Below are 20000 nucleotides of genomic sequence, written 5' to 3' on the forward strand. Positions count from 1 at the left end.
GTGTGTGTGTGTGTGTGTGTGTGTGTGTGTGTGTGTGTGTGTGTGTGTGTGTGTGTGTGTGTGTGTGTGTGTGCCTCTGTGAAGTGTGGAGAGGGGGTTGAAAGAGAAGGGAGGGAGAGGAGCCGAAAGTAGCATAACTAATGGAGGAGAAGGAAAAGTCAGTATGACGGGTGAGCTAAATGCAGGGAGGGAGGGAGGGACAGATAGCGAGAGTGTCTTCCAGAAAGGAGAGAAAAGGCTTGAATGAGGAGATAGCGATGTATTTAGCAGCCGTGTGTGTGTGTGTGTGTGTGTGTGTGTGTGTGTGTGTGTGTGTGTGTGTGTGTGTGTGTGTGTGTGTGTGTGTGTGTGTGTCGGTTTGGGTGTAGCTCTACCTCTATTCACTCAAACACCTGAATCCATTCAAAAAGCTGCAAAACTGTTCCATATTGTTTTTTTCTTCTATTATGAACTTGCATTTGGAGGCATGGCTTTATCTACACTCAGAGTGATTTCAATACATTTACTTCGACAAAGAATTACACTTTGGATGGAATTACAGGTTGAAACAAAGACGTAGACAATGAGACGTACAACGAGAAAATATATGATCAGATAGAGCATCAAAACCACAATGAAAATGTGGTTTCTCTTACTGGAGATCGGTGCTATAGAGCTTCATCATCATCATCATCATCATCATCATCATCATCATCATCATAATACTACATGTGTCTTATGCATGAAGCCGTTCTGGAAAACAACAGACTGAAATGATCTCACTTTGCATGCACGGTGCCTTCAGTTCTGACAGACAACTCTAAGATCTTCAACATGATCTTTGTTTGTTTTCCACTGTGGGAGGTTGGGGGCGTCCACGGCTCATCGCGCCCCCTGCGGTGCACAGCGAACCTGGGTCGACCTCGTGAGCTGGATATGTAGGAGTGATGAGCTTCAATCCCCCCCATCACATAGAAGACATTAACAGGTGGATGCAGGGGAGGTGGAGGGAGCGCAGCAACACAGCAGATAAACAGGCAGCAAGGCGGCTCGGGCAGGAGGGATCGGCTGCTTAAATAGTCCCGCCCATATAAGGGCGTGGAACTGTGTGGCGCCGTCGAGTTGTCTGACAGAACCAGCTCCGCAAGATGCGCCTCATTTTTCAAAAATCTATGAATGTTGCGGCTTCGGTTTAAAAGATAATTCACTGAAATTGAACACATTTTGAGGGGAAATATTGTTCTGAATGGCTAACCACCACCCGGCGTCAATGTCCGTGAAGCACAAAACACAAGGTTCACAGAGCAGAATGAGCCCGACAGATTTGGAAATGACACAGTGTTGCTTTTTTGGGAACCGTGTCTACGCGAGCAAGTTGGAGACGCTATGCCAAAGAAAATAGTTCTGGATGTAGCTGCCTCCAGCTGAGACGCAGGAAGGTGTATTTCCCTCATTCACAGGCGCTAGGCTAGGTGATTCCCCCTTTTGCTTGTTAGCATTGAGCTGACGCGGTTAGCAGGCGGCCCATCGCGATCTCGGCACACAAGGTTGACGTCGGCCACCTCGTAATCTGGGCAAAAATGGTGGGCGGGTGGAACAAGGGGTGTAGTCGGATGACGAGGAAAATGCTTGCCCGCACGTTGTCTCGACTTTGAAAGAGTAAATCAACTCTCGTGATCAGTTCGAGCGATTTTAACGGATCGATTTTAACGGATCCACACACGCACATGCGCACATCCCATAATTTTTCCATCAAACTACAGGAAGTCTGAGTAGAAACTAAGTATAATAATGGATCAAATTAGTCTATTATTTTTAGATCTCTCTCGCTCTCTCTCTCTCGCTCTTTCTATATATATATATATCGATATACACTACTCACAAAAAGTTATGGATATTCGGCTTTCGGGTGAAATTTCAGGATGAACCTAAAATGCACTATAATCTTTACAGGTGAAATTCGACCTTCTCTAAACTTTTGAATGCACAGGTCCAACTGTTCAATGTTTCAGTACTTTTTGCACAACTTGCTATTCTCTCACAAGAAGCTGAACGGCAAAATACACAACAGGTGTTTGATCCATGAATCAACCAATACATTTCCTGGTTCAATTAAAATTAGGTATTTATTTAGGTATTTAGGTATTAGGTATTTAAACAGTCCTCTTCATCATGCTGTTTACATTTTGACATCATGAGACCAAGACGACACCTAACAACTGATCAACAGTACCTCACCGTTGTGAGGCTTCAAACAGGATGTTCTCAGAGGGAAGTGGCCACTGAGCTTAGAGTGTCACAGAGTGTCATCAGCAGCTTGCAATAGAGATACAGAGACTGGAAGAGTCACAGAAAGGCATAGAAGTGGACGTCCTTTGGCCACATCCCACACTGATGAGCGCTGCATTGTGAACAGTGCCCTGCAGAACCGGATGATGATGCCACTCAACTCCAGGCACATTTAAGGGAGGTGAGAGGCACCAAGTGTCACGTCAGACCATTCAAAACCGTTTACATCAGAGTGGTTTGCGTGCTAGACCACCTGCAAGGGTACCTGACCACACCACCTGAGGGGCCAGGCCTCAGCAAACAATAAGTCGACTTGTGAACAGCATGAGACGTCGTTGTCAAGCTGTAATTGATGCTCAAGGGCACATGACAAGTTATTGAGACATAAAAAACCCACCACTGTTGTTGGCTTTTGTTTCAATCAATTGTTTGAGATGAGGAAATCACCATTGCATGCTTCTACTTAAATACCCTCCTTTCATGATATAATATCACTGTCACGTGAACTTTTTAAATTTTTCATAAATTTCAGCCGAAAGCCAAATATCCCTATTTTTTTGTGTGTAGTGTATATAGGATACAGTATCTATATATAATTGTGTTGCCGGACAGAATACTAAACTGCTATAGTCTGTGGTGGCGGTCTAACAGAAAGAAGTTTCGGTTGTTGATTCAGTGAGGAGGTCAAACAGAGTGGTGGTGACAGTATGGAGATGCTGAGGGATGGACTGAACACACAGCACAGCGTCCCCTTGTAGACACAGCGCCGGGGCCGTTCCGACAGCAAACCCCCGCCGCCCGGACCCCGCCCGCTCACCGTCCTCCACTTGACAAACACTGCATCCTAAATGGAAGCGGGGAATCCTGAACGTGCCATTTGCCGACAGCAATCACAAAAGCGCCTATTGTTGCCAAACGCAGTGTCCACGTGTGAACATGACGTCTCGCTTGCACGGTCACCAAAAATTCCTATTCGAGGATTAAACCCGTCGAAAACAGCCGCGCAATTTCACATGTGAATTCTCACATTTGAATCAATGTTTTTCTGGGGCCACTCTTGACTTTTATTGGAGACAGCGGTGGAGAGACAGAGGGAATGGGGTTGTGGAGAGAGACATGCAGCAAATGAGCGCTGCTGCAGCCGTTTTGCCAATTATGCTGTGTGCCCTTATCTGGTCGAGCCACCAGGACACCTTGACATTCCACATTTAACCACATGTGAAATACACGTGAGAATGTGTGATTTTTGGAACAAACGCCATATAAATCACATGTAAAAGTAAACCCCTGTTTGAGGCATCGTAAAACCCTTAGGATATGAACACAAGCAAGGTTTGGGGGTTCTTACACATGGGTTGCACATGTGCTGTGCGTGGGTCTTCAGACTCACTAAGTTGACCCCTGCAGGTAACATGCTGAAGTGTCCTTGAGCTCCGATCGCATGTGGAGCCCAGACACCGGAGGCGCTGCCATTTATATTTTTTATTTTTTTGGTCTCGCGCAGTTCCCACCAGCTTTTAGCACCAGTGTTTAGGATCTGGACGTCATTTGCAACAAGGCTCATTTGCATAAAAAAGGGGCCAATTTTGCACCGTACGAATAATACCCCATTCAAGTAGCCGCAAAAAGCACTGGCGCACCAAGGCATGATTTGCGTGGCGGCGCAGTCCATGGTGCATTTCACCCTTTGGTGCTTTGTGAATTAGATGCTCGCTTTTTCTGTGATTTGCGCATGTCTTAGCGGCCACAAAATCCTTTTGCGAAATTCGCCCCTGAATCTCCAGTGTCCCTCCAAGCGTTATCTCATCGTGTATACTATCTTGTCTTACCGCTTATCTCATCACATGCAATTTGATCCAAGACACATATTTTCACATGCATTTCACATGCGGAAATTTCATATGTGGCATGCGACATCTCACACGTGTGAATTCACAAACTTTTTGTAAGAGAACTTTGTTTGTTTGTTGTTGTTTTGCCATTTGGTATCGCTTGTATATAAAGGCACAGACACTGTCGACAAGCAGGGTAATCTCACTTCACTCCCCTGTGTAAGTGATCACACAGAGACACACACTCTTCAGTGTGTGACACAAGTGGTAGTTAGGGGTCTCTTTCTCTTTCCCTCCCTCCCCCCCCTCTCTCTTTCCCTTCCCTCCTCTCTCTCTCTCTCTCTCTCTGTCTTCACAGCTCCGCTAACATATTGAAAAAATAAAAAAAATAAAAAAAATAAAAATAAAAACTTTGGAGGAGATTGGCGCTAAACTTTCTGCCAGTCGTGTCTGACAGGGTGCTTTTATTTGGGTGGGGATGGGGGGTTCTGAAAGCAGAAAAACAAATGGATGTGCAATTACGTTTATGGGCAGTTTGAGGTGACATCCCTGCATATTGGATGCTCTTTTAAATAGGAGCCATCAGCCGCGATGGTCCTCTCAGAGAGCAAAACACAAACAAGGCGGCCATTTCCACCGGCGGCGTAATGCCAATCAGCCTCCCCACTCGTCTTCCGCTGTCCGCCACAATGGCTCCATGATTGGCCACCTCCGAGCTGATATATCGGGGCAGGTGGTGGCGGCAGAGGGGAGGGGAGGTTGTTTAAAACGTTTCCTCTGCCTAAAATAAGATGCCTGCAGGCTTCCTTTTTTCCAGCGGCGCCTGACCTTGCCTCGTTCCTCAGCTCTCGAGTATGACATAATCCCCCCCGTCCATAATGCTGTACTATCTGCAACATGTTTGTACCATCGTCCAGCGCACTAAAGTATGCAAGTAAAATGGCTTCTTGGACATTCTATCTCACTGCATAATCGCACCACTTGATGACACCGTATAGAAATTACACCAGCGTTTGGCCCTCGCAATGCATTGTGGGCATTTAGTGAAATAGAAGAAAATCATCCAATAGCTCAACAACACAGAAAATAATGGAGGTGGCCAACGGTATAATGACTGTTCTACATCTGATAATGGGTTTGATGATGAAAAGTGCTTTGAATGTAAGTCTGACAGATATTACAAACTGACCGCCATGGTACCAGTGTCATTCAATTACGAGGCAAGTTATACTTTTATAACTTTCCTCAGTTACATGCACTGTAATTATGGAAGCAAATAAAGTGCCATAATGTTTTTAATAATTAAAGCCATTGCATTTTTTATATTGAAATTGAAACTACTTTAAATTCATAAGATTGAAATATTTCACTTTTAAAACAAGGTATCTCAATTAATTTGTTTTTATTTTAAGAAATATTTAAAATTATTCTTATCGCTCTTCACCCTGGCTGCTGCAGCGTGTGCAGGCTGAGGTGTGTGTGTGTGCGTGCGTGCGTGCGTGCGTGCGTGTGTGTGTGTGTGTGTGTGTGTGTGTGTGTGTGTGTGTGTGTGTGTGTGTGTGTGTGTGTGTGTGTCTGTGTGTGTGTGTAGAACAGCTAATGCTGAAAAAATCCAACCTTGCACTTGGAAATGTGTACAAGAATGGCCATTTAAGATGGAATTTCAGAGCTGATCGCTCGCACCTAAGTTGACCGACATAACAGACCTGACATCACGGCAACATGGCGGCGCGGACTGTTAACGAACAGGGAAAGTGAACAACTTTCCCTTTGTATAGATTTGAATTTAAAAACACATCTACTGTCGTTCTGAGCTACACTGTCGTTTTTATGTTATGTTAATATGGGGACTACTGACTCGAATTCCCGATTTCCAAGGTTCCCATGGAGCGCAGCATCACTTCGACACATCACTTGACCTGTTGCAAACTTGAGGCTTCTCATCCACCCTGAACTAGAGTGCGGGCATCAGCCTTTATTAACCATGGCACCAAAACTGGTGGAATAGATGAAGTATAGATAACGAGTGAAACCAGCTGTTTCAACCAAAAGGTGCGAAAAAGAAAGCATTAACATGGATGCCCACGATCTGAAGAAATCCCACATTGACAGGAGCTGGCAACATGTGCGCTCTAATAATTAAAAAAAATAGTGCACTCCCACTCAATAACATTACATATTTTACATTATGTCCACTACATATGGCAGAAAAGAGTTCACTTGAAGTACACACTGCTCTACACTTAAATTCTCACGCCGTTTTTTGTGCAACACATGACTGACAGGCTGCACTCTGATTGGCCAGAAGCCGGTTTGATTGCGTTCAGGCTCGATTGATAATACATGGCTGTCCTTGGTGACACAGATGTATTTTTTTATTGTATTTTTATGTATTTTTTTGTATTGAATTTTCGGTCCAAACTTGCGAAATCTAATTAGAGCAACTTGAATATAGTTTTTTCAAATATTTGCAACTTTAATTTTTGCATCTGAATTTGTAAACATTGAAAAAAAACATTTGAAATTGAGTTTTTGAAATAGCAAAACTTGAAATATCATATTTAAATTTCAAAGTTCTAGCAATATGACTACTTTGGTGTTTAATATTTAATAAGCAATTCAAATTTGATAATAAAAAATCAATAATAAATAATTGTATTGCATTGACATTTTAACACTGCACTCATGATACATTTAAGGAGGAGTAAACACTGGTTATTAACCCATTGGTTGAAGAAATTAATATGTGTGCCTTTTAATAAAAGAAAGATATATTAATACATGACACACTTATTCGAGTGGAGCACATGGTACGGGGTGTGGAGCGCTGAGAGACGGCGGCGGCATTCTTATCATTCCGACCATCGCGTAGCGGTGGCGGTCCATGAGAGAATTACATTGAAGTCCTGGCGTGGATCTCTCTGGTGTCGTGCATGTGTTTGTGTGTGTGTGTGTGTGTGTGTGTGTGTGTGTGTGTGTGTGTGTGTGTGTGTGTGTGTGTGTGTGTGTGTGTGTGTGTGTGTGTGTGTGTGTGTGTGTGTGTGTGTGTGTGTGTCTTTCATGTGCGTATTCAAAAGATCGCCAGGATGAGATGGCGCGACGGGGCGTAGTTTTCATACAGTTTGAGGTCAGCTAAGTGGTTTTAAATCTGTGTTAATTGTTTTTATAGCCCATTTGGTCTGTTGGCCGAGAAGGCCAGTTTGTGGGAGCCCATGAGGTCCGGTGTAGATCCACAGTGAATCACACATTTCTTATTCTTGCAAATGTGAGATGGGTTAATCCTTGATACTTGAACAATGTCTAGTATTCTGAGGCACTGTCAACTACAAGGTGAATTAATTCAGATAACTTGTTTTAAAAGTCAAATATTTCAATGTTTAAATTTCAATACCAATTTAAATATTAAAAACATTATGGCACTTATTTGCTTCCACAATGTAATGATATGCACACGACTATGCACAATATTCGTCGTCTCTGTAATTGTCCCGTCCAGTTCTGGAAAAGTTTCCATCCAAAAGACTAAAAACTACCATCCGACTTGATTGAATCTAGTGCATTTATAATGGCAGCATTCATTATACTCCTCTATAAATATTACCTTCCAAAATCAAGACCCTTCAAGTAAAATGGTTTTTGGACTCTGAAATAATCTATTTTCCCCGTCGATCAATTCTACCAGCCATTGTGGGGAACCAAATGGACTTGTGCGGCAATAACAATCTGGCCTTTATAATTAACCGTTTGCAGCTAAGGCGGAGTTCATTACTTGGCAAACGGCGGCCGTTGGTGAGGATGTGATTTTAAATATGTTGCTTGAGTCTCCGGGATGTGAAGCTGTCGCACTCCGATAAAGGATGACCTCTGACCCCGGATTAGAATGAAAGGAAGTAAACGGAGGCTACAGGCAGTTGACAAATTACAAGTGGAAGGGACGGCGACCGTGGGGAAAGATAGAGCGCAGAGGAGTGATGCTAAAAGAGAGAGAGATGCAGAGATAGTGAGAAAGGAAAAGTCTTGGATTAGACCGATAAGAGGTGAAAGCCTTTGTGACAGGTATTGATGGCCTCCTACAGTACTCCTTGCAAAGCTTTGTGCTCATCGACACCTTTGTCAAGATAAAGGATGCTTACAAACAGATGGCAATAGGATATGATATACGATTTATATTTACTGGAGATCATTTCCATGCTCAACTTGTCATATAATACATTGGCATTTAGGATTAACTTTACACTCTGATGGATGTGGAGAAAGGTGGAAAAGAAAGAAAGATATATACAGTATATAAAAAAGATACATACTATATACTGTATACAGTATATACTGCACATATGTACAGTAGATCATCGTCATTGCTTTTCTGCTATAAATATAAAGCTCAACTTCCCATTGTCTCTATTAACCTCTTATCTTATCTTATCTTATCTTATCTCCCTGGCAGGGGGTGAACAGCATGTTCCAGGTGTTTCTCACTGGCAACAATTCAGACCACTTCACCATCTCGCCAACGGCGGTGCAGGGCCGAGCAGACATCCGGGTGAGGGTGGCCGTGCCACTGGACTACGAGAACATACGCAGCTACAGCTTCTCCGTGAGTTTTTGTGACCCAATATAGTTTTATACTTGAATGGTTTCAAATCATTTCACCTGTGTGATCCATACAAGGTTTGCTACCTACGTACCAATGAGGTGTAGCTTACGGAGGTAGTTCTGTCAGACAACTTGACCGCGCCACACGCTTCCACACCCACAATGGTCCAGAGTTCTGTCTCCCCTGGTGGCACACGTGATGTGTTGGTGGAAATTCGGCAGAACTTTTTTAAGGTTGGCCCTGTTACAGTATGTACAGGACAGTATGTTACAGTACAGGCAAGCGCCTGTATGTACTGTATGTAGCATACTGTACCGCATACTGTATCACTGTTCAGGGTTGTTCGTGATGCCGTATTGCTGCGCCGTACTGTTGTATACTGTGCTGTATTATCCCAAACACTACCTCACACTATTCACATTCACATGCCACTTTAATTCACATGCCACTTTAAATGCACATATCTGTATATACATAGCCATATTCCTTCAACCTATTCCATTTTATTTCAATTTATTTTTTATTGTATTTTATTCTATATATTTTTTATCTTATTCTATAAGTATTCCACTTACTGTATTACGTTTTAGGAGTCAGTTAGTCGGTCTATTAGAAAGTAATTTTCTACTTTTTATTTTATTTTATTTTAGTACTTTTTCCTAGGACTTCTTGTGTGCTATCACCGGGTGCGTTGCATTACATTTCACTGCATATATGTATGGAAGTATGTATATGTATGTGACAAATAAAAATCTTGAATCTTGAATCTTGAATCTTGAATCTTGAAAACCCTTATGGGCAGTATTTTAGCAGCCACTCCCTCCCTGCCCTACCTGCTTTGCTGCCTGCTTTGCTGCCTGCTTTGCTGCCTGCTTTGCTTGCTGTGTTGCTGCGCTCCCTCCACCCCCCCCTGCCTCCCCCTGTTGGGCTCTGCTCTTCTGTCCAATGGGGGGATTCCAGCTCGTCACTCCTATATTTCCATCTTATTTAGTATGTCTATGTTTTCTGTACAACTCACCAGGAGTGATGAGCAGTGGAGCCCAGATGCCCAAACTCAAACCATGCCAAATAAATAAAAGATCATTTTAGATTAAATTTAAGAGTTGTCTGTCAGAATTGCAATTATAAAGGAAAACTGTAAAAACAATGTTCATATGCATTCTGTCAACTACATGCAGATCTGTCCATATATACTGTATATATAAGCTGATACCCAAACATCGACATTGACAAGCCTGGGACAAAGCTACGACATCCTTATCCGTCCATCCATCCCGTGAGCCCGTCCTTCACTCTGCTGTGCTTCGATGAGAGAGTGTGACTTCATCGTGTCTTGTTTTTTCGGCACGCTGCGTTTGTTTGTTTGTTTGGACACAAGGCTCAGTCAGGCTGGGCGTTGTCTTTTTCCTCGACGCCGCGGTCTTGTTTGCACAGCAAAATTGATATTTTTGTCAGCTCACACTCAGAACCGAAGGGCTTTTCAGCCCCGCCGCTTTGTCCGAGATCTCTGAATTTGGCGTTTTTGAGATGACTTTGACTCCCAGCGCTGGAATCGCTCTCCATAATTTAATCACCGTTAGTAGTCTTTGCTGATACCTAAAAATGTAAGCAGGGCGAGGCATTCAGCATAGCAAAACAATACGCTCAAATAAAACTTTTCCCCTCCTTGTCCATTTCCAGCTCTATGCCAACGAGTCCATGTCGGACCACGTGGGCTTTGCCCGCATCTTCATCGACCTGATCAACGAGAACGACAACCGACCGATCTTCAGCAAACCTCTGTACAACATCAGCCTCCCCGAAAACACCCCGAGGGGAACGTCGCTGCTGCGAATCCTGGTGAGGAGAGTCTGATTTTCTAAATGAAAATATTCCAATGTCCAAATATCTCCCCATCTACTCCACACCATTCCTCCAGCGTTTTGCCTTGGAGCCATGACCAATTACCCCACTACCAATTTTCCTGACGATAGCTCGCCTTTTTTTGTTTTAATATTTTAGGTATTTACCTTTTTTTTATGTGGAGCAAAGGGAGGAGGGGGAGGGGGGTTCAAACGATATGGTAAAGAAATCTAAGAAGCATCTCCTGCATCGCAGTGACAGGGATGTTTCCGCATACAGGTACATGTATGTTTGTCAAAGTTACTGGATTGTGCCATCATTCCTGTCCGCCTTTTCAAATGAAATCAACAAACATAAATGATGGCACAGTCCAGTGACTTTGACGTGGACTTGTGGTTTTGTCTTTGTTAGTGTCGCAAAGAGGCTCCATCTCTATTTGACTCCGGCTGGGCCGACTTTGCCGGCCGAATCGTACGTCTTGAACATGGCATTGGCTTTCCAACCCATGTGGATGTGGGTTTGCCGTCTACGACAGAAATACAAGAGAAGGTCGATAAGAAGGACGGATAATGAATGTGGAGCTGTTTGAAATGCTCTGTGAACATTAGCCAGATTGTTTCGTCATCACACGGACCACCTTGGCCTCGTGGAATCCCGCCCCTCGGACAAACCCCGAGATGCTCACCCTCTTTCAGCCTCGTCCCTGGCTTGCTGCGTGATAGGCACGACCTCGAGAACCTTCGCGACTCCGTGTCTCCAGGTTGTACAGGGGCTCGCCCTCTCCGTCCGCAACCGGCGGGCGGCAGATTAACCACGTTGGAAAGAAGCATCTCCGGGCTCCTCCCCATAACTCAACATTATTATTCATTACCATTCATTCCTGTGACAGCGCGCCTACCATCCACTAGATACAAGTGCAAAATCACACTGTGAAAATCAATAGTGTTTATAGACTGTGTGCTCATGAAATGGAGATTGCGGGGCAATCTAATACCCAATAGGTCTGAGCCAATGTTGGCCCTCACGCTCCAACACACATGCAGCCATGGAATCTTGATCGCGGGCTGTGGAGAGCGACTGAGGTGTAAATAGAATGAGATGTGTGTGTGTGTGCGTGTGCGTGTGTGTGTGTGTGTTCTCTCAGCGAGGACTGGACAAAGACGTTCTTCTTAGTATTCTAGCACGGTCACATTGACAAACACACACACGCACACTTCATCTAAACAGATGTTTTCCCAGTTCATTTTGTGTGTGCCCGTAAATACGACGCAAGTGCAAGTTTGTCCGCGGCTGACAGATGAGAATAATGAACACACACACGCACACGCACACGCACACACACACACACACACACACACACACACACACACACACACACACACAAGACAGGACCTTACACTATTGTAAAAATCGCTCGTTGCACATTAAAAATGACAACAAAAACTATGACAACAAAAACTACGACAACAGAAACTACAACAACAAAAACTACGGCAATAAAAACTACGACAACAAAAACGACGACAACAAAAACGACGACAGAAAAAACGAGCAAACATGGTTTAAAATGACTTTCAAGTTTGACACATTTTTTTGCCTGTGTCAGTTAGTCAGCAAAGGCTTCTGCTACCTGTCCATCAATGAATCTATCTATCTATCTATCTGTCTGTCTGTCTGTCTGTCTGTCTCTCTGTCTGTCTGTCTGTCTGTCTGTCTGTGCAAAAGCTTGTGCACCCCAGGTCAAACTACATGTTACAATGAATACCTAAGTGAACGGAAGCTGACTTGACGTCTAAAGCACATGAAGTCAACGTGACGCCTTTCTTCAGATCGACGCTTATAATAGTAGATGACGCTGAGATTAAGACTATGTCATATTTTTAATTAATAAACATCACATTGATCATTGATTATATTTGTTTTGAAAATGCTTTCCCCAACAAGGAAAAAAATAGTGCTTCAAAGATTGGAAGATTTTGTTTACCATATCGCCCAGTTGTGTTCACATGCCCTCTCTATAGCTGTAGGATGAAGGGATCGGCGCCCGCAGACGGACTCCTTCACTGGAGAAAACCACTCAGACTTCTGAGGCCAAACAAATGCCTCGCCCCGAATTTGTCATCAAATATTAAAGAGGAACTGCGCTCTAGAACATGTTTTTTACAAGTCAAAAACTAAAATATATACGACTGTCCGCTCATGAAACACCTCCATCCTGGACATGGTGTCATTGCTTCTTCTCCAAACGAGGCGTAGCTTGCGGAGCTCGTTCTGTCAGACAACTCGACGGCGCCACACGCTTCCACGTCCTTTTATGGGCGGGACTATTTAAGCAGCCACTCCCTCCTTTGCTGCCTGCTTTGCTGCCTGCTTTGCTGCCTGCTTTGCTTTCTGTGTTGCTGCGCTCCCTCCACCTCCACCTGCCTTCACCTGTGTGGCTCTTCTCTTCTACCCCTTATTTAGTATGTCTGTGTTTTCTGTACAACTCACCAGGAGTGATGAGCAGTGGAGCCCAGACGCCCAAACTCAATCAATGCTAAATAAAGATAATTTTAAATTACATTTTAAATTAAGAGTTGTTTATCAGAAATGCAATAAGATCAGCTCGATAGTGAGCTGTGAGAAGTGTGGCTCAGCACACCACCTACTGGTTGAAGCGGGCAGAGAGAACCCTGAAAGGGAGTATTTCTGACACTCCATCGTAAGTCAGAAATTAAATAAAATGAAATGTAGATTACTCTCCAGTCCTGCAAGGGTTTTTCTCTCATCGAAGAAAGAAATCCATATCACGATCGTTTTTTTTATGTGTAAAGAATTTTTACGATGCGCGTGCCCGCAGTTCTTGTCCGCGGAGTATCGACGCCTTCGCACCTTCCCTTTGGTCTGCAGGGCTTAAAACACACACACACACACACACACACACACACAGACACACACACGCACACACGCGCACACACAGACTGTTTAATATTAATGGTCTGCAGCAGTACTTATCATTATAAATATTTATTGTGATTTACTCTGCGTCCAGGTCCCCACACCTTTGTCTCCTTTCTGCCCTGGAGACTGGAAGCAGCGGACGCCACTCACACCAATCCAACCATTCTCTCTTTTTCCTCCTGCTTGGGGTTTCAGAAGCGTTTTATTTCTCATTTGTCGCCTTGCCTTCTATTGTTTATTTATTTTTATTGTTATTATTTTTGTGTCACGTTTTTCTTCCCCGCTTCTTTTTTTTTTTTCTTTACCATTCAGATCACTGACGGTGTTCAGGTCTGCCTGCCGCTCTCTTTCTTTCTGTATCAATCTCAATGTCTCCCGCTATCTAGGAGTGTATCTCCATCCTTCTAAATGTTTGTGCGTGCGTGCGCGCGTGTGTGTGTGTGTGTGTGTGTGCATGTGTGTGCGTGTGTGTGTGTGTGTGTGTGTGTGTGTGTGTGTGTGTGTCTATGTGTTCGCTTTGTTCTCGGCTTCCCTCCCGACATTAACCACACGGCAGTAGGAGGAGCGGCTTACACTGAGACCCCTATTCTTCCCGGGGTCCGCATCTCTGGATGACAGCTATACCGCAATCACACGCCGTATCGCAGTGTGTGTGTGTGTGTGTGTGTGTGTGTGTGTGTGTGTGTGTGTGTTGTTGTTGACAGATACAATGTCACATACAATTACCACCACCACTTTGATCTCACCATGTGGTTCTATTTAAAGGCTCTCTGGATATGCTGAGCGTTCGCAGGCGGCCATGATAAATGCCCCGGGTGCAAAGATTTAAATTCCCCCCCCCCCCCCCCGTTCACACGGACCCTTCACTTCACGGAGGTAACAGTCACAACAGTAATTATAATTCATCGTCATCATAAAGAGTTCTCCTCTCTGCCAACTGCGACGGGACTTTTTATGGGTGGGCAGCGGGTGAGCGGGTACAGTGGGTTTACATGCTGCCGGGTGACCTTCCCAAACTTTGTGATGTCAAGGCCCCGCCGGCAGACCAAGCTCCGTGATGACTCTAGTTATTTTGGTCAAAATCTGCATCGCCAAAAAGAAGAAATCTCGGTAACCTCACCGCGGTAACAGCGGCAGGTTTTGGTACCGGCGGGCGCTTGTGGGTGCGATTTAAAAATTGTCTGCGTGGGCGGACGTGAATAGCAGCTGTGATTTTCCCTTGCTTCTACATCATTACGGCGGTGTCGAGAAGCAAGTTTCGGTGCTCTACCGGCGGAGTGTGATCAAACGGAATCTCTACACGAGTGAGTGAAGTGTCTGGAAACAGTTCACTCCGGGGACTGACACCACCACCACCACCACCACCACCGCCACCGCCGCTGCCGCCACTGCCGCCACTGCCTCGAAATCGCGATATCTCGGTTTGTCGTTCAGTGTGTCTGTTATTTCTCAAATTTACTCCCCATCCTTTTATTACACAGAGTCAGGCACTCTCCTGGCTCTCCTGTGTCTTGCATCTTTAATTCCGGCTCTTTAGTGAAGCAGGAAAGCGGGGGCGGAGGTGTGAGGGGCGGAGGGGAACGCGGCGAAATGAGCAAGGAAAGCTGAAGAGCGGCGAAAGTGACGCCCTCTCCCTGCCAGCGCCGCTGCAGCGCTCCCTTCCCTTCGTCCCCGTCCTCCACCTGCGTGTTGCGAGTGCGCGCGGCTGCTTTCCAGTTGTTTTCTCCTTTGGTCCGTCTTCAAGTCAGCTTTGTGAGGAGACCATAGAAATTGCCGGTGCGCTTAGTTTCGGCAGTCTGGAACCGCCCCGAGCCCTTTCACTTGCTTGTTCATGGGGAATGAAGCAGTCGTAAAAAAAAATGCCATTACATTAATTTGTCCGCAGTTAAAAAATACAAAATAAACATGCGGTTACCAATAACAATAGAGTAGGGCAGAAATATCAAAATGTAAATGTATTTAAATAAACCACAAAATATTACCGCTAAAAAAATGTATCAAATAAAAACACAGTTTTTGTATCATGAAAATTGCCCCTCAGGGATAAAATAAAGTTTTTTTAATTTGAATTTCAGTGAAAGTGCAAACTTGAAATTTTAAATTTCTCTGGTAGCATTTGATCATTGATTCACTCCATATTTTGGATCTAATCCTCCACCGAGAAATTAAAAGGCTACTCGAGAATTTGAGGGAAAGCTGAGTTACTTCATTTGACTCAATTTGGCGTGAGTTGTATTGCTTAATTCCACTTGAAAATGCGGAGGCACCACTGCTTTAACAAAAAGAAAATACGGCAAAATGAAGTCACTTTGATTAAAACATATATGTGTAGTTGTCAGCAGAAACATGCAATCTCTCAAAACAGGCATTCCACAGCAGACTCTCTGTTTAGGAGGAAAGCCCTCGTACACAGCCAGACCCCCACCACCACCCACAGTTCAAATTCCAAACTTCTTGTCATATCAAGTCAAGTCAACTTTGTTCATGCTCGTGCAGATCCGTCAGAACGCAGCACAGTTGAACAACATGGCGGTGATTCAGGCCTGAGTGTGCCCGTTCACTCTGTGTGACTCAGTAGCTGAGATCTGAAGCCCCGCCCGCGCTGGCTCGCTGGTCGCTGTTTGGTGATGCTGTTTTAATGTTACACGTGGCACGTGTCCAAATTTGCACAAAATTCGATGTTGCACACCCTTCAACCCCCAGCAATACAGCCGCCAAGTGTGAAGTAGATCGGAAGAACGGTTGTTGAGATAATCGAAGGACATACATAGGATGCAGACTGACGGGCAAGATTCCGGCCTTATAGTTAGATAGTTGGACACCTTAATCACAAGGTCTCAAATGACAAATCATAGGTTAATATACTTCTTTACTATGTAATGTTAAAGCTAGACAGTATGTCAGTCTATTTGCTAGTGCATAGTGCCGCAGGGAGACGCCTTCAGGGAAGTGGTCATCATCAGGTCCGGTCCAGGTTGGTCGTAATGGTGGTTAAAATGGTACTTAGCGAAGCCTGGTGACTGGTTATCGCCGGTTCCCTCTTTTTGACCGATACATTAAGTATGTATGTGCAGCGTGTGCAACAGTTAATTTCATTCTATCTTAGTTCTTTGTTTGAAAAAAAAGAATCAGTGGACTGTTGAATTAAAAACATTCTGAAGGTATCCGACGCGGCTGTCATGACCTGTAGTTGTACGCCTTGTTGTCGCTGTGTCTGCACGCTTTCCTCAGAACGTCGTACGGGTGAGAGACTGAGCTCAAGGGCTAAACACTGGGATTCGCTGCTTTCCACACCGTGGCTCTCTGGCCCATGGATTCAGTAGCATTGACTTGGCCCTTATATCCACAGACAGAAACAGGCTCTACCCAGGAAGGTCAAAGGAAGGTAATGCGGGCGCGGTCCCTCCCGTGTTCTACATGCGTAGATGTTGCCATTAAAAGGAAATGAAGAAGTTTGCATGCAGAACTGTGGCGATTGAATTTACGAGTGTGAGAGACATGCACCTCATATCCAGCTAACTCTGCGTTGGATCCGGGCCAGATCTACCACAACAGCTGGCCCAGATTCAATTTGCACAGTGGCCCAAACCTGGAAACGGTCCACAAATTAGGCTTGGTTTGAAGGAAAAAAAAAAAAAAAAAAAGATCGGAACCCACCTAGATTTGAGCGGTCCTGCCTCCGGCCCCAAATTCCTGGATTCACACAATCCTCCAGACTCCGAAAGGAGGCCTTCAGTCGTCCGGATATGAAGGTGCAGCGGGGCAGACCAGAAGGTGCAGTGGAGCAGGTGCAGACCAGAGGACCTTAAACAAGACCAAGCAAGACTATTTTCAAGAGTATAAAGGTATCGGATTTAATCCCCACACAAAACGACCTTAGAATCATGGCGTGTTCACTGCAGTGTGCCTGTGTAATGACAGGAAGCTTCCACCTACAAATTCATGTCTACACTAATCTGGATACATTTTAAAAAACGCCGCTTTCGTGTCAAAATGTCTCCTGCACAACTGAGCAGGTTCATGTAATTTCCGTGAAGGGTGTTTCCGCCATCCTCCAAGCACTGTCGACAAGTGCAACTGTCAAAATGTCCAAGTCAAGTGCCAAACAGAGACAGTCTGTGGAATGGAGTGGAATTCATTTTTGGCCGCAGCCCGGATCAGATGGCGATGCGAACGCACGATAATCACACATCAACGTTTTTGAAAAACCTTCTTCTTACCTACATTACCACCGCTATCAAATCCATCGCCTCGTATTTGAAAAGCTCGGTTATTTGATGGACGAAAATGCATTTTGGTGTGGACACGGGGCCAAAGGGGAGCCGGAAAGGGATGCGTTCAAATTTAATCCAATTACTGTAAGCACGGCCTCGCTGTGATGATGGGTCTGGAGTATGTAGTATTCTGCATATTAATAGTCCTTCTTATACTGTTTACCCGCTAAAAGGCCACTGACACCCATTGCCAGGGGAAATGTTGTTTTTTTCTGGTGCGTCACGTTCACCGTCACAAACATCGGGGCGTGTGATGGTTCCAGTGTGATTGGGAACAAAACCGTAGAGGCGACAGCAACTTAAACAACGATGGAACGATGCACGGATATTCCTGTCTATTTACGTGCCAATGTCCGGAACTTCAAGGCGCGTCGCATCGCGCAGGTAAAGGGGCCAAAATTGGCAGGTCTATGGCAGCGTCATTTGACCCGGGACCGAGACCCGGGTTTTTCCCTTCCCACTGACGACATGCCGGATGTTAGCGGGTGTTGCCGGGTTTTTGGTTCAGTGGGAAAGGGGTATAAGTGGACATGAATGGTAGGGAAACTACAGGGAAAGTTTCCACACAAATACGCACGCACATACACATGTGTAAGCATGCATGTGCGACCAGGCACACGGCCATACACACAGCACGGCCACTAACCGTGCTCACTAGCTGAAAGCAAATTCATATTCAGAAACACACACAAGCCTGCGTCAGCAAGTGCCCACTCACACACACACACTTACGCACAGGTTTGAATTCCTGCCGGCTTGCCCCTTTGATCGAAATAAACACATCATTTAACCGAAACTGGTCAACTAAGAAACTAATTTCTCTCTTGTAGTCACCGCCTGAGGACCACAGGGCTTGCACACGGTAGTTTGTATTGGCAATCAGCGGTGCAATGGTGCTGTGCAGCCGCTCCGGAACGGCTTAGCTTGGATTTGGCCATTACGCTGACTTTGATACTTCTGCACTCCTTAGCGCCAGGAAGGTTTTCAGTCAGAACCGACCATTCTTCATCACTCTGGTAAATGTTAATTGCATAGGATCAAACGGGCGTATGACCCTTTTTGTTGGTAAAGTACAGTAAATCACTTATTTGCACCAACCACAAAATTGGCTTTTATTTTTCATATTAAAACTAGAAATACCAAGAGCTAATAGTAACTAATATTCAGCATTACTTTGCATACACGTTTCCACTAAATCTGCTGGCACGAAGCTTTTTACAGGCACTGTGTAATTCTGTTGACCGCCTTTAGCCGAATGTTGAACATTCCCTTTAGCTTCCCCTTTCAGTTAAAGCTATACACATATGGACTATACCAGCATATTTACCAGTACTACCTTTCAAACTATTTCCATGCACCATATATATGCCAGTATATATATGTACAGTATATATATATATAAATCTTTGTACTTACTTGAGTGTAAATACCAGCTTCCCATATTGGGCTCCCAATCCTAGTCAGCTGCACAAGTGCCACTCCCTGTTAATATCTGTTTATAGATTTGTGCATATTTCATTTTTTACTTTTCAATGGAAACAAACATCTGTCTTATTCTATCTGTCTTATACTAATCTTATGTGGTTGTGAAGACAGGCTTCCCAACTAAAGCCACATATAAAATATACATGTTTTGGCCTTTCACACATGCAGTCTTTCCCAGCAATGTTCCGGAACCATTCCTGCATGAGGTCATGTGTGAAATGGAGAAGGGACCGACATTCTGGGAAATCTGGCAATTATCCACCTCAAGACCCAGTAACATTTTCAGGAAAATGGCGGTACGGCTGTGTTACAGCTGTGCCGTGAATGGAAGCAGTAAAATCGCCGGAACAAGCACGTAAAGTTTGGGCGGAGCTGAATCCGAATACGGTATCGATAAAGCACAAATAGTGTGTTTTTACAAATTTTTATTTTGTTCAAATATCTTAAGAAATGATTTGTTTTCGGAAAGAAAGAAAATTCTGAAAAATGGCAAGTCCGATCCAAAACGTGGCGCTCCGGACAGCAGGCTGCAAGGACGAAAAACTGATACTCTACGGAGACAGGTCTTAAATTCTGCATTCTGCATAAGGTGAGCGGTCAGGGAGAGGTAGAACGGGTGGAGAAGGTTCCTGCTCCGGAGGCAGAGAGTGTAGGACAGATTGAAAATGATCACACTGATTTAATAACATTGGATTTGGGTTATGTGCCTCCGCCTGCCTACGCTCAGTCTGTCGAGCGTGTATTTACTCATTTATATTTTCATTG

General features: G+C 44.5%; 1 protein-coding gene across 1 annotated transcript in view; it reads left to right on the forward strand.

Moving 5' to 3' along the window:
* cdh23 (cadherin-related 23) overlaps positions 1 to 20000 on the forward strand; it is a gene marked incomplete at both ends in the record, with an annotated part of 178831 nt that overhangs the window by 95106 nt on the left and 63725 nt on the right. Inside the window, 2 exons of the mRNA XM_080016469.1 lie at positions 8545 to 8694; positions 10375 to 10533. Of these exons, the coding sequence (XP_079872595.1) occupies positions 8545 to 8694; positions 10375 to 10533 (309 nt within the window). The remainder of the gene's footprint in view (positions 1 to 8544; positions 8695 to 10374; positions 10534 to 20000) is intronic.

The sequence above is a fragment of the Zeus faber genome, assembly GCF_960531495.2.
Source record: "Zeus faber genome assembly, chromosome: 16".
Taxonomy (NCBI): domain Eukaryota; kingdom Metazoa; phylum Chordata; class Actinopteri; order Zeiformes; family Zeidae; genus Zeus; species Zeus faber.